At 42.1% G+C, this 14,135-nt stretch overlaps 1 protein-coding gene across 5 annotated transcripts in view; it reads right to left on the reverse strand.

The window, feature by feature from the left end:
- Positions 1-14,135, reverse strand: part of PLG (plasminogen) — a 63,109-nt gene that overhangs the window by 27,441 nt on the left and 21,533 nt on the right. For 2 of the 5 annotated variants that reach the window (XR_007506174.1, XR_007506172.1), the window contains 8 exons: positions 13,365-13,439; positions 12,672-12,812; positions 10,418-10,524; positions 8,419-8,564; positions 7,199-7,416; positions 6,332-6,468; positions 3,984-4,108; positions 3,273-3,865 (listed from right to left, as the gene is read on the reverse strand). The exons of 1 other annotated variant lie outside the window; for it this stretch is intronic. Coding sequence is in view for 1 of the 4 variants with exons in the window: in XM_049801639.1 (XP_049657596.1) it covers positions 7,258-7,416; positions 8,419-8,564; positions 10,418-10,524; positions 12,672-12,812; positions 13,365-13,439 (628 nt within the window). In the remaining 3 variants the exon portion in view is untranslated. Of the gene's footprint in view, positions 1-3,272; positions 3,866-3,983; positions 4,109-6,331; positions 6,469-7,112; positions 7,417-8,418; positions 8,565-10,417; positions 10,525-12,671; positions 12,813-13,364; positions 13,440-14,135 lie in introns of those variants that run through there. 2 more of the 5 variants (XR_007506173.1, XM_049801639.1) reach the window with 2 other exon arrangements.

The raw sequence follows: 14,135 nt of genomic DNA on the forward strand, positions 1-14,135 counted from the left end.
TCCTCAATGTTAAAGGTCCACATACACTCCTTCAGGTCTATAGCAGTTGTCACTTTTAGGCTTGGGTCTGGTTCTTCTCTGAGTCTCATTGCCTTGAACCTGGTTAAAATGCACCTACATCAGTGTGAATGCTCCTGATTTACACCTGAGGAAAGGAAACTTGTATTGCCATTTCTTTCAAAGATGACAATGCAGATTTGGAGAAATATTGTTAATCTCTGTCTTAATGGATGTGATCCCGGAAAACTGGACTTGGGGATATTGTCAGCAATTGATCCTGGTACAAAAATGCTCATTCTATAAGTTCTCCACAAGAAAATGTCAAAACCGAAGTGTCTTTCATCTACCAGACTGGCACTCTTCACTGCTGTCTTGGGACAAGGATGTGACCTCTCAAGGCATTGTGTTTGCAAGGGTGTCTTGTAAACTGTCAATTTACATGTCTCCTTTTGCGCCTTTCCTTCTTTCCTCTTTTCCCTCATAGTTCCACACAGTATCTAAATCTTTCCCCAGTTCTGGTCTTGTGGTGTTTGTTCTCATTTATTTGACCACTGTGAGGCCTACCATAGGTGGAAGTTTATCAGACCTTATTTCAGAGTCAGGGTACATTAGTTAGCACAGTGGTTAAAATATAAACAACAGTAGGAGGCTTTTTAAATAGAAGTTGACCCTTGAAATTGCGTTTACTGTAAGCTTAGAAAAATCCCCTGCAAAAGAAATTGCAAACAATGTCAGAACACAGGTCACATCTTATTGAATAAATTCACATAAACATAATTTCCCTATATTTCAGAATCAGAAAAAGTCAGAAAACAGCCACTTAGATATCAGTTATTTGCTAAGAGGAGAAAGTACCAAAGGCAAGATTCAGTTGTTTGAAAGGGGAAATCTCAAAGGAGCAGCTCTAAGGAAGGGCACAGCTGCAAGACTGGGATGAGTGTGAACCAAAGGAGATCATGTAGAAGCTCCAAAGGGTAATGCTATGGCATAGATCCATGGGTAGCTGGGAAATAAGGAAGGTATTTTTACTTTCTTTTCAAAGACAAGCAGAACGAGTGACAAAAGTGAGACTTGCATAGCCCTGATTCACAGAGCCAGAGAGCGCTTTGGGCAGCAACCCCAGAGGGTTAATGTGGACGGCTTCTAATGGCAGAGGCTGCTGCGGGTAAGGTGGAAAGGCGGTCAGGAAGGAAAAAGGTAGCCAAGTTAAAAATAAATTCTGTCCTTGCTCTACACATGAAGGACCACAGAGGGCAGAAGACCTGGTGGATAAGCTCATCTCTGCAATTTCTGGCCATAGATGCTAATGTATCCGAGGAAAGGAAGGTGACGGTGACAGTAAGGAAACACAGAGAGGATGTTTTTCCAGCTGTAAAAGTTCTAGTCTTTGAGATGTTCGTTTGTTCTGGCTGCTGCCAAATATAAGAAACCAGCAGAATAAGTCAGACAGACATATGAGAAGCAGAGAGGTTAGGAAGTGAGCAATCTGAGTGTCATCTTTAGAGTAGAAAGATCTAAAGAATTAATTACTGGGGTTTCTGTGTTGCTGAAAAAATATCTGGAAAAACAGAGACCCTGCAATTGCCTTTAACAGAGCTGTGAAGAGCATTATGCCATAGAGAATCTGACAGCAGCCTTTACTGGAGGTGATTAAGAGAAAATGCAGTCCTTTCCCCACCTTAAAAGTAAGCAGCTGAAGAGTGAATTCAGTTGTAAATACTTAGAAATAGAGCCCAGCTGAGCAGCGGTGGCATTTAGCATGCAGAGCTCTAGAACTCTTTGTGCACAAGGGACAACTTCATCACAACGCTGCTAGGTAGGAGGGCAAAAGCACTCTCCATTTTCTAGACAGGGAGCTTTGGGGAAACCATAGCTAAGCTAAAGGATCACATACAGTAGAGCTGGTCCAGTGGGCAGCTTTGAGTCCTGCTTGAGTGTCCCAGCATGTAATGCCCAGCACTAGCACTGCTTTGGGAAATGATTCCGCAAAACCACTGTGGTGATACGCTGTAGCCTACTCCACGTTACTGTTAGTGGGAGCCCGTGTCCTGCACACAACCTTCTCCTTTCTTGATTTTGTTATTCTCCTACTGTACTGCAATTGCCACCCTGCCTGCGAGTGCCACGTGTGGGGCTGCACAACAGAAATGGAGAAGAGCATATAATAGGGCCTGAAATTCAACCTGTGTGTCTATTTTTCTTTTTAATTCTGTTTTCTTCTTGGAAGAATCTGTAAGAAAGTCAGTATCTTTTGCACTCAGGTTCCTCAAAGACTAATGCCCGGCAGGTCATGGCTACACTTTTTTGGGTTTAGCAGGCAAGTAGTTCCTGTTTCCCCTGCCCCAAATCAGAAGACTCAGCTGTGACTGCTGTTCTTGAGCCCATGTAGATGGAGGGTTGCTGAACTCATATCAGTCCTTCCTCTCACACATAATGGTGCAGCTTAACCCTTTGACCACTCAGTTCAAAATGTTTGGAGTTACTGGGGAGTCCTTGGATGAGGGTGAGGGCTATTTGGCAGCAGAATGCAGAAGAGAAAATGAAGAAAAGAAGCATAACCACTATTCCACTTCTGGTTAGAAAAGCAGAGGAGAGAACCCATGGAGAAATTTTGATTTTTACCCAACAATTGCCCAAGTGCTTCCAAAGACCCCAGCAAATGCCTGCAATTTGTAAGGTGCTGTTCTGGTATTTTTCTACAAACTTACGCAGTTATATAGAATGATCCCTGCAGCAGTGTGTTGTTTACTGATGGCTCCAGCTAGTGATAAAATCGGCTGTCTGGAAATGTTGCTGAAATAGGGTGAGTGTTATTGCTTCTATGACAGTTTCAGAAAAGATTGATGAGCAACCTCCACTTTCCACACAATGTATATATTGAAAATGCCAGTGCAGTTTCTACTTGTCACTTTTATGTAGGTTTATTTCCATGGTTGTTCTTGACTCATTAACTTGCATAAAGGAAGGATGTTCTAACCGGTTTAGTCTTACTGAAATGAAATGCTAAAAGGGCAAGGCAGCAAACGATGTTGTTCTATTCCATTCAAGGCTGTGTCAAACGGGATCAGTTGAAGCCACATCAGTCAATGAGATTTTCAACATGTCAGCGAGATGAGAATATCACCTTCAGATTTAGTTTAATATTTTGGCACATTGTGTGTGTGCGCACGCGCGCACATGCCTGAGTGTGTATGTTTATGTGTGGTTTATGTGTGTGTGTAACATACAATAACAGCTTCTTTGTTTACAAGCAGTTTATAAGTGTTTATGATGGTTCCAGTTTAATAGATGTATAAAAATCCTTTATTTTTTAATCATTTTTATGCCCCTATGCAAAAAAAGACATTGCCATTAGATTCCACATCTTGCATTTGCTGGAGGCAGCATTGGAAAAGTTGTTCTGGGGTTTTTTTTTTTTCCCTTGACTCTCATGTAAACTCCTGAGCTAAGATCCGGAAATTGTGCATTAGAAATCATGGAAAATTTGCTGATCAGCTTTATCATTTGCTCCTATTATATTTTAACTCAAAGTAAATTTCTGAAAGATATGCCATTTACATATGCCATGTGTCCAAAAGACTGTAGCATATCATGTTCTATTTTTGCCAAAGTGCAGATACATAAGATTCATCACAAACAATGAGGTGGAAGGTGGATGAAAGTGGTGTGAAAACTTAAACAGATGATGCTGTGAGCAACTGGCGTTACCTTCATAACTGTTTTCCAAACTGGTTTTCAAAGTCTGCAACACCTTCCCTCATTACAAACTGCCCATTAGTCTTGTAACATATCATATAAGATAGCTTCTTGAAGAAAATGTACTCCTAGCACTCAGAAAGGTTTGAAGTGCTGCAGTTGTCTAGGCCTTAAGGTACAGGAAAAGAAAAAAACTCCAGTGGTACATTTGCAAGTGTGACAGAGTAAGAACATACAGTGCTCCAAAGCAGACCCAAGAAGCACGGATGAAATGAAGGGGATGGTACCTGTGTGCCAAGGATGCCGGGTGCCATCCGATGACAAAAGTGCTGGTGTTATTACCAGAAGCAGGGTCCAAGTTCCTAACTTCTATGACAATGTATTGGCACAGTCCTAGTAATAATGAGTTGCACTGTAAATATAAAAATAGATATATTATTTAGACACACCAAAAGACTGGAAAATGCAAGAAACCTTGCCAGAAGTAGTTTATCACTATGAGGCAAACCCAGGACAGATGACCGACAGTAAATCAAGAATTCCCATGCTGCAAGAGAACAGCTAAAACCGCAGTCATTTTGTCAGCTGGTGAAAATAATGCAGGATTTCCAGACTATTTCATAGCAGCTAAAAAAAACCCCAACCCAAGTCATAAAATGACACCCAGAAAAGACTCAAATAACTGTGGAACCAAGTCTAAGAAGATTCAGAGAATATTGTAAAGTGAAGGCCAAAAAGAGTCTTCAGACCCTGAAAACATCCTGTAGCAGGAGGATGGACTGCTAATGAATCACATGGATTTCTGGAAAAGAAACCCGATTTCCAACTGTGATGCAGTGTGACACACAAACTGTCGTATTTATAAGAGCGTCCAGGGAGAGCTACGCTGATGGTCACCCCAAATCTAACCAAATACTATTGACATGTACTCTGGCAGAAGCATCCAGGGAGAATGGCCTTTTCAAAACCTTGAAATCAAGAAGAATAGCCTTTCGTTTACATAAAACAGCAGCAGCATTTCAGTGACAAATGTGTGGGGTTGTTGGGTTCCATGAGGAGTATGCAGCTGCACACGTCTGCTACTGCAATCTGTGAATTATAGGCAGACTGTACAAAATCTCTGCAGGCAAGGGTATTGCCTAGGCTGGCAGAGCCCCAGCAGGCACAGTTCAGTGTCAACTAGCAAAAGATGGTATCAAATATCTGAAATTTCCATTCGGCAACGCCTATAAGAACCGAGGAATGGCTTACAGGCACCAAGAGAAACAGGAAAAATTTCTGGATCTGGCCAGTTATTACTGAGAATTTGTGCCAATGTTTTTTGAAGGAACAACAGTACTGGCAGAACTTACAAAAACAGTACATGGGGAATATAAAGCAAGTGCCAGATGGCAGCAAGACTTTCATGTGCTCCAGAAAATACTGCTCTTAACAGGTTCTGAAAGTATCCAAGTTTACTGAGCGTACAGCTCAAGAAAAGCCTTTGGGGCTGTATTACCACAGGAGAACTATGGAGAGACGCACTGAGTACTATACTTGAACAGAAAACTTGTGCAACTAGAGAGTGTATTATATTGGTGACAGCAAAAGGAGCTGTTTCTGGGTTCACACTTCAGGTTTTTCTCCAACCTTGTCTCACATGTTGATTAAGTGAAGAGAAAGGTAACAACAGGCTGCAGAAGTGGTTGATGGCTGAAACATGCCTGCCTGTAACAGCCTGTTACATGTTCAGCTGTTTGCACAGGAAAAAGTGGAAGAGACCCACCACCATCTCCAGATCCTCTGGGTCAGAGCACAGAGGTCTGTGATAATGTGAGAAACTCCACACTAAGGGCCACGTCCTTTAAAAAGGTGGCCTGTTCTTATGGCTGCAATGGGGGCACACAACCAAGGACAGACTGGATGGAAGGAGAGCAGAAGCTTGGAGTGGGGAACAACATTCAGGATCAGGAAGGAATCCAAGAAAAAGATGCTGTTAAGAAAGACTGGGTTAAAGAACAGCTATTCAACCAGTATCCTGATGAGCAAAGGAAATTGATGAGTGGGTCATAATGGAAACCATAAAGAATTGATGGAGAAGATCAAGGAGCAAGTATAAAGTCTACAAATGTATGTATTTTTTTTTAACTCTAGCTTTTTTAAAAATCCAAAAATGAGTTTATAGATCCTGATCTCTGTAGAGTTCGTTGTAGCAATAATAAAGTACCTCAATACCAGATTTAGATTTACAATATATTTTAAATCAGGCTTACAAATGGAAGACTAAAAAAATACAGAAATCCTTGTTCAGTTTCCAGGTCCATAGGAGGCATACATTTCTTCTGCTATTAGTTCAAGACACATACTGTTTGGAAGTGATATGTTTTTAAGTGATATGCAGAAGATTGGAACAACAGCTGAAAATTCTGGAATTAGCTTTGGTAACTGACGGGGAGTCAATGGGACAGGTGGGTTTCTGTTGATTTCTGCTGCTGCTGGAACATGTCCCACTCAACAATTTCCTTTGGTCACTTCCGTACTGCTTGAAGAGCCTTTCTCTAACCCAGCCTTTCCTGACAGCTTCAGTGGCAGTCCTTTTCCGTTGCTCTGGGTGGCAACCAGGCCAGGTTCTGTGGCTCTGAGAGGCTTGACTAACCTGGGGGTGCCCTTTCTTTCTCCACCTCCCTGCCACAGAGCACACAGAAGCACCAGCTACCAAGCCTGATAAGGCAAGCACTGGCACCCCGGCACCCAGCTTCACTTGTCCAGACCTCTGAGACATCCTTGCCTCTTCTGGAAATAAACAGAAAGAACAGTTTATTTTAATTCCTGAACTCTACATCAGGGCTGAACTGTTGGTATCACAAGTGAAAGCAGATTTCTGTGCAAGTGCCTCACAAACATGTTAACTGTGTCATATGCCATCTAACACACCGCTCTGCCCGCTGGAGCGGATAGTTGTTTTTTCCATGCAAACATCTAACCTAGGAAAGTTAGATGATTGCATAGCGCAGCACAAAGCGCTGCTTGAGTGGTGACTGGGGGGAATTAGCCCCAACAAGAAGCAACCCCACCAGGCCTTCATCCAGCTCCTGGCAGCACAGGCACAGTCTAGCTTGGCCTTTTCTTACACAAGGCAGTGGCTAGGTTTGGTTGCTACTTTCTTATTCCTGGAGCAGATGCCAGTGATGGGTACAGGGACAGGCCTGATTTGGGATAAAGTTTCTTGCACAGGGAAGACCTTGTACACAGAGATAGGCCAGCAAGCAGAAAAGCAGGTGTCTTCATGAAGAGGAAGCCAATTTCTTGAGTTGGAGCATGTCTCAAAAGAAAGTGGTGAAGTAGGAACCTTACAGCTGGTGCCACATGCAACATGGTTGACTTAACCAGGCACAACACAGACACACTGACAGACAGTAATAGTTGGTCAGCTTGGCTATTTCTTTGCAGTTACTACTTCTGCTCAGCCAGTAATGATATTTATTTAATATTCTTATGAATTATTACAATTTTAAAACCATACTTGGAATGCTGTTTCTGACAGTGGGACTGCTTTCCAGACAAAGTAGCCTGCATCCAGATTCAATGGGCAACTATTGCATTCTTGATCCAAGAAACAAAACTAGGAATTCGAACAAAAACAGGCTTTGATGGCTGGGTACAGTCCAGTCCCCAAGAGGTGACTCCATATTGGACAAATCTGTCCTTATCTTTGCAGACCAGAGGTCCTCCAACTTCAGCCTAGGGAGAAGAAGCGAGAATAAGTGATGGAGACACCAGACATGCAAACATCAAAATACTGGCAGGAATAATATTGTGGTAGCTCTGAAGGCCTCAAAATAGGACTAAGGCAAGGGCTGCAGAGAGAGGCAGAGTGTTTTATTAGACCTGCTGGAGTAAAAAAATGGAAAGAAAAAAAAGTTGTTTCTAAGCATCCAGGCCATTCCCCTGGTCTGAAGATCTACCAGTCATGGATGTAGGAACATCCCCAGATCACTGAGCCCAGTTACACACACACATAAAAATTCTTAATTTTCTACATCCTCTGACCTACTTGATCCTGGAAAAAATGAATTTTATTGTTCTAATGCTGTTCCTTAAAATCTAGGCATGAATACCTATGTCCAATGATTTGTGAGCCTCTCAATGAATGCACTGTCTGCACTATCAGAGATATCATTTGCACCAGCAGTCTTGAACACCTGCTCAAACAGACCAGTATTTGCTATCTGAGTCTGTCACGAAGTGGCTACCAGCTTTTTATTGAAAAGCTCCCAACACGATAGCCTCCATTAAGAAAACTACATTTTAAAGGTCTTTTCTTATCTTGTGAAAATTAAAAAACTGGAAGCACTTCCAGCTTTATTTAGTCAAGGGATTAAATAAAGATGTGGTACAACTCCAGGATGCACCAGAAACAGTCACTAGTTTCCCCTCTGTCTCTAAGATCAAAGGGAAGTCTAGGTAGTGTATTACAGGCTTTATTTCAGGTGAGGTGGGGTATTCACAACCCTAGGCTACTATGAGTAGGATATGTCAGCACGCAGTTCTGAAAAGAAGGCGAAATTACCCTACACAATTTCCCTGCTATTCTGGTTGACTGTGTGAGTGAAGAAAAAATGGTACGTATGCCTCAGTTCTTATGCTTCATGCAGAAGCCTTGAGTCGCTGAACCTATTTATGAGCCTTGAAAGTACAAATTATCATTTGACCTGCTTACGCTCAAAGCGAAATTATTCTTACCTCGCAGTTATCTATGCTTCCAAAAGTAAATCCACCACAAAATTCATGATTTTTGACACTTCCATTCAGAAATTCCGGGCGATTACATATTCTATTTTCAAGCACGGGGAATTCAACATCTTTTAATCTGTTGTCTGTATCAGTACCTTCATGAACAACCAAGAAAATATAACAGTTATAAATGGTAGCCTGGGCATGGTGATCCAGTGAAGCCTCAGTAATGAAAGGACTGGGATCCATCTGCAGCTCTACTATAGTCCCTGAGCTCCTGGAAGGACCTTATTAAATCTTTCAACTTTTTTGTGCTTGGAACATATCTACCCTCAACAAGCAGAGGTTATTCTTCTTGCAAAGTGTTACTAAATAAATAAAAACAGATGCTTAGTATTCTGAGATGTTGTGTCGGTTTGTAGGCTTTTATCACAGCGCCGCAGCAATGGCTTGTTTCAGGAGGGAAAATGTTAGCCTGGATTTACTTTACATTAATTCGAACTCTTTCAAGGAGGATTTTTCTGAAGCCAAGGCTGAATTTTCCCAAAACACATTTTATTTAGATGTGGGGCTCTGGCTTTGCTCTCCCTCCCCTGCTGATTTCATGAACTAGTTGCATGACATGGCAGGACCCTCTTTCCCACTGCCTAAATGCAACAACGGTCTGAGTTTTCCATCCTAATGCACTGCCAGAAGAAATCTAGCCTGTACCATTTTTTGTGGCTGTTATCACTAGCACATAGGAAGCAGCTGCCACCGTGTGGCAAGCTGAACTATAAAGAAAAAAAATGCAAGGTAAGAAAGGGAAAAAAGGTGCGAGGAACCCAGTAAATACTGTCTATGCTGGAGAAAAGTGTTTCTTGATAATGCTGATGAGTTACACTAATAGTAGAGTGGTTATTCTTAAGCATTATTTTCATAGCATCAGGTTTGTATCTAAATGACACAAGAAGGGGGAAAAGATACTGCAGTCTATGTGGAGGATTTTTATGGTGAAACTCAGAGACAAGGACATGTTCTAGTCTTTTTTTTTTTCTTTTCCCCCTGAATTCTGTGGATGCGCACACAAAGAAGAATCCATTGGCTTCATTTTACAGGTAGAGTATTAAGAAGGTGCTGTCTGGCAAATGGGGTGGGAAGGGCATCCCTTGCATGTAGCTCAGCAAGGCCAAAAATGCGTACGTGGGAGCTGGGACTGAATGAGGGCAGATACCAGCATCACTGTGGGAAGCCGCAGGGACAAGGAATCACCTCCCGCTGCAGCAAAAGTGGGTCAAAGAGGGCTGGGTATTCTCAACCCTCAGCATAGGTGGAGTGAGACCTGGGCAGCAGGAGGCCACAAGGTCAGTTTTTAATGCTAGACTGTGAACAAAGTTCAGGTAAGGGGTTTACTGGCATTAAAAACTTTCAGCTTGAACTCATTTTGCCCATGCCCCAAAGGTGGCTGGGTCTGAGCAAGCTCTGACTCAAAGGCTTCACAGTTCCCGGGATGCCATCTTATCTCAGATACGAGGGCTTAAGGCTGGTGCTTGCCGATATATCCTAGCAGTCTAGAGTGAATCTAGGTCCCCACAGAAGTCTATGCAGAGAGTAATGTTTAGACTATAGAAAGGCAAGTGCAAGCTTCAATCAGATGTTAAAAAAATGTATATCTGAAGATCAAAATTAAAGGCAAGGGCATTATTTTAGTATTGTCTTTATTTGTGCAAATACAGTGTATGCCTATGCTGAAGAAAGACCAAAATAAACAGAGATAAAAGGTGGTAAAGTCTTAAGTCTAATTCTCCTCTCTCTTTTCTCTTATTTAATGAATTCAGTTTATGTGACCAATGAGGGGGAAAAAATCAAGCTCTGAGAGAAAGAAATAAAAATAATAATGTTGCTTGGTGGACCTCTGATCTAGTTAAATCTGAAGTAAAATGTGTTTTTCAGGTCCCATGAGTGCACATATTTTGGGATAAGATTTGAAAGCCTTCCTAAGTTTTCAACTGCACAGAATACGCTTTACCTCTTGTTTTTCCCCAGGCAGTTAGAAAACATACTGCGTTTCTTTCCACCATCAGACTGGTTTCAGGCAAACAAACTGGTTTTACACGGTCAGTAATTGTTACAGGACTGGAAAACAAACAGAATAATTAAAAGATCCTTAGAAAAATTACCATTAGCTTGTTCAGTCTTCACACTCAGAAGGCTCTGCCTGGAAATGGTGTGGGGAAGGGTGGAGTAGCTGATGGTGCCTTAAAACTGTGTAAATGGTTGTAAGATGGTGCCTAGTCACTTAGTGAAAAAAGAGGTTCCTTACAGCAACTGAGAGTCTCTGGGATGTGTTTGTGGGCACAGTAACAGTGTGACTGTATTTGCAGCATAGTGCTAGAGTGCTGATCTCTGGTGTGCAGTGTGCATAGGAATATGTACAAGCCCAAGCCCAGCCCCGAGCAACCCTGGCAGGTGGTGTGAGCCTGACTTATCTCAGATCGTCCCTGCCTCAGAGGTCATGGACATTTTCAGGGACTTCACAGAAGGAGGGAAGGATGGATGAATGAGTAAATAAGGAGACACAGCTGAAGTTGCAGAAAATTCCTTTCTCCTCTGGTTGCATGGGTGATATAACTGTGGGTGACATCATGCAGTATCTTGCACATTACTAAGTCTAGCACCTCAATAAAGTAAATACCAAAATAAAACTCTTCCTCATTACAACATTGTGCCTGGAGGCTTCAGCACTGGAATAAAGCTCGATATGGAGCAGATAGGGCCCTGGAGATGAAAACATTGCATAGGGAGGTCTTTGCTTTGGACTGCCTGATCCTTTATTGACTTTCGGATGTAGATGTGAAAAGATGAGGTGGCTTCTGGAAGGTGTATCGCCCTAGGGGTCAGTCAAGTGCAAACAGTTTTGGTACAGGGAAAGTATGTCTGAACAAGCTGTTAAATGAGATCTGCCACTATCAGGAACCTACCCTGTGAAGGTTAGTTCCGACTGTGAAAGAGAGTAAAAGGACCTGAATGAACTCCAGATGTTCAGTCAGGCTAAAATGAACCTTCATAATCTCTTTTCAGGCCCAGAATGATTTTCAAAGTATGTGATGTGAAGTTTTGGAAATAATAAGGGCCACAAAGCAAGCTGAAGAGAAATGTAAAGAAGGAATTTAATGAACCTGAAAACAAACAAAGTTGATCTAAGCCAGAAACTGAGGGTTATGATGTCCATACCTGCTATTTATGGCATCTCACATGCAGACTGTGTTCAGATGGTGAGTGCTGTTGATGCAAAACTGCCTGCAGTGCTATAGCATGTATGTATCTACAGTGCAAATGTGCATAGGGCACCCAGTGAAAGAGGAACCGAATGACAGTTCCAAGCACTAGGGAGAGTAAAACTGGTGGAGCAAGAGTTCCTTCTACTTACCTGAAGTCAGTGGGATTTTGATTAATCAAGCACCAGAGAACCTGATTTGACATTTAAGTGAAATCATTCTAAGTTCATTAAAGCTGTATGGTGAATTTTTAAAAATAAATTTCCTCTCAGGTCAAACATGAGCTTTTCATGATCTTTAATCCATGTGTGGTGAACATAAGAACAAGAGGGAAGCCAACGAGTAAGTAGAAAAGTTTCAGGAGCATTCCAAAAGGGAACAAATAACATTGAAATAGCTGCACACATTTCAGAGCAGACTGCTCAGACATCTAAGCAAGACACTAAAGAGAGCTTCAGGCAATTACAGTTATGCATGCGATTTTTCACTATATCACAAGCAGGATCTGGTTTTACTGAGCTGCTGGCCTGAAGCCATGCCAGACCATGAAACATGATGTGGCCTGTCCTGAAGCACTGCCAGGGAAACTGGACCCTTCTGCTGCTCCTTGCTCACAGGCCTCAGAGCTGAGCAGGAAAAGCCTCCAAGCAGAAGATCCTCCAGACACAACTCCCCTTTAGTTTGCCTCCACTCTCCCTCCTTCAGTGGAGCTGCTTCTTAGCAGGTGGCGAATGGGAATTCCCCATGACCATCCCTCCCATCCTAACTGGTCCTTGCCTTCCCTAAACTGTGTAAGAAGCTCACAAGCGTTCTGCCAATGGGGTCATTCAGCAGAAGAGATGCTCAGAGTTCACCCTTGAACAGATACCTATGCTAATACCCAAAGGGACTCTCACTCTCTCTCATATCACTCACAACCACCCCTGAGAGCCAACTCCAGGCTAAGCCAACTTCTGCCTTCAGAATAAAGGTGTTATGGGTGGGAAACTTGGACTGAGATGGTACCTGTTCAACTTCAGCAAAGCAATGTCTGCTCCACTTGGTTCCTTTAATACTTTCTGAACACCTTGGATTTGCAGGGATGACTCTGCTGCATTGAGATTCTGTATCCCAAGAAACACCCTGTAGGAAGAAGGCTCTGTTGACCTGGAATAAATGACAGTGGCAAAGTTATACATCCATACATGTAATCAGGAATATCACTCTTACAAAATTCAGTGATTTCCCTGGAGAACAGCAGTTAACAAGATGGTCAGGCTGTTGCTCCTAACCATAGATGCCTTCATTTATTCTCAGGGAGAAGGAAAACGTGGCTTTTTTAAAGTTTGATTTTTATGATGGTGAAAAATCCCATGGGCTGTAAATAATGTGGCATCTTCTTGCAGTGTTCACAACTTCTAAAGCCCTAAGGGTCAGCTGCTAGCCACAGTTTTTCCAAGTGCAATTAGCGCCAGCACATCATTAGCACCTATTTTTGTCATGCTTTGGGGTAGGAGACAAGGCAGATGACAGAAGTAACCTCTGTTGTGCTCTGCTGCTGTTTGACTGAGACAGGAGCAGAAGATAAAAATCAGCTTGCTGGCAAGAAAGACAGGAAATAAGGGGTAAAGAAAGTCCCTTATTAGGTACATTTTGCTCCTCTGTTGATTTTCTCACAGATTTAGGAAATGCCTGTCACTTGTTCTAGCGGATACTCACTCTTGCAAGCACTGAGCAGCAGTAAGGACCCACTGTGGATGTATCAGAGTGCCAGCACAATGGTGCATGTTGGTACTAGAATAGAGAAGACAATCACATTCACTTAAGACTGCATAGTCAATTCTCCACCATCTATGCTGTGCACAATGGGAAATATTAGCAAATGAGCAATATGTCCCTTATTCAAACCTTTTGCCAGTCATAGTTTGTCTTTTGCCAATAGCAAGAGAAATCAAATGCAGATTTTCAAAGGACAAGCTTTATTTGCTCCAGAACATGAGAGACATGAAAAGAAATTTAACACCGAGGTGAAATTTTTGCAACAGGGCACTCTTGTTTTCAGGAATTTAATAAAAATAATTAAATTTCCTAACAATTTCACTTGTAATGTAATGGGTTTGTCCTGATTAGCAATTAATGAAAGGATACATCCTTCTGATTTGTGGGGTTGCTTTGGACTGGTTCTTTAAATAAACCTTACTATGGACTTTTAACTTTTCTTAGGATAATATTTATTATGGTGACTGTCAACAGCTCTATAGAAAGTTTCATTAGCCTTTCTGTAAGCACCTCTTCATCTTCTGTTCAGCCACTCTCACTGTGACTGTGGAAATGCTATGCATAATCTTTTTTTTATAGTGAGAGATGATGGTCTTCCTATGGCTTCTAACACAGCTAGGGTGGTCACAGCATCAATTTACATTTGAACCAGATTGGATGCTGGGTGAAAAGGGATGACCACAATCCATTTGTACACATTGCAGCTTGGTG

This window comes from Accipiter gentilis, chromosome 5 (genome assembly GCF_929443795.1).
Source record: "Accipiter gentilis chromosome 5, bAccGen1.1, whole genome shotgun sequence".
NCBI lineage: Eukaryota > Metazoa > Chordata > Aves > Accipitriformes > Accipitridae > Astur > Astur gentilis.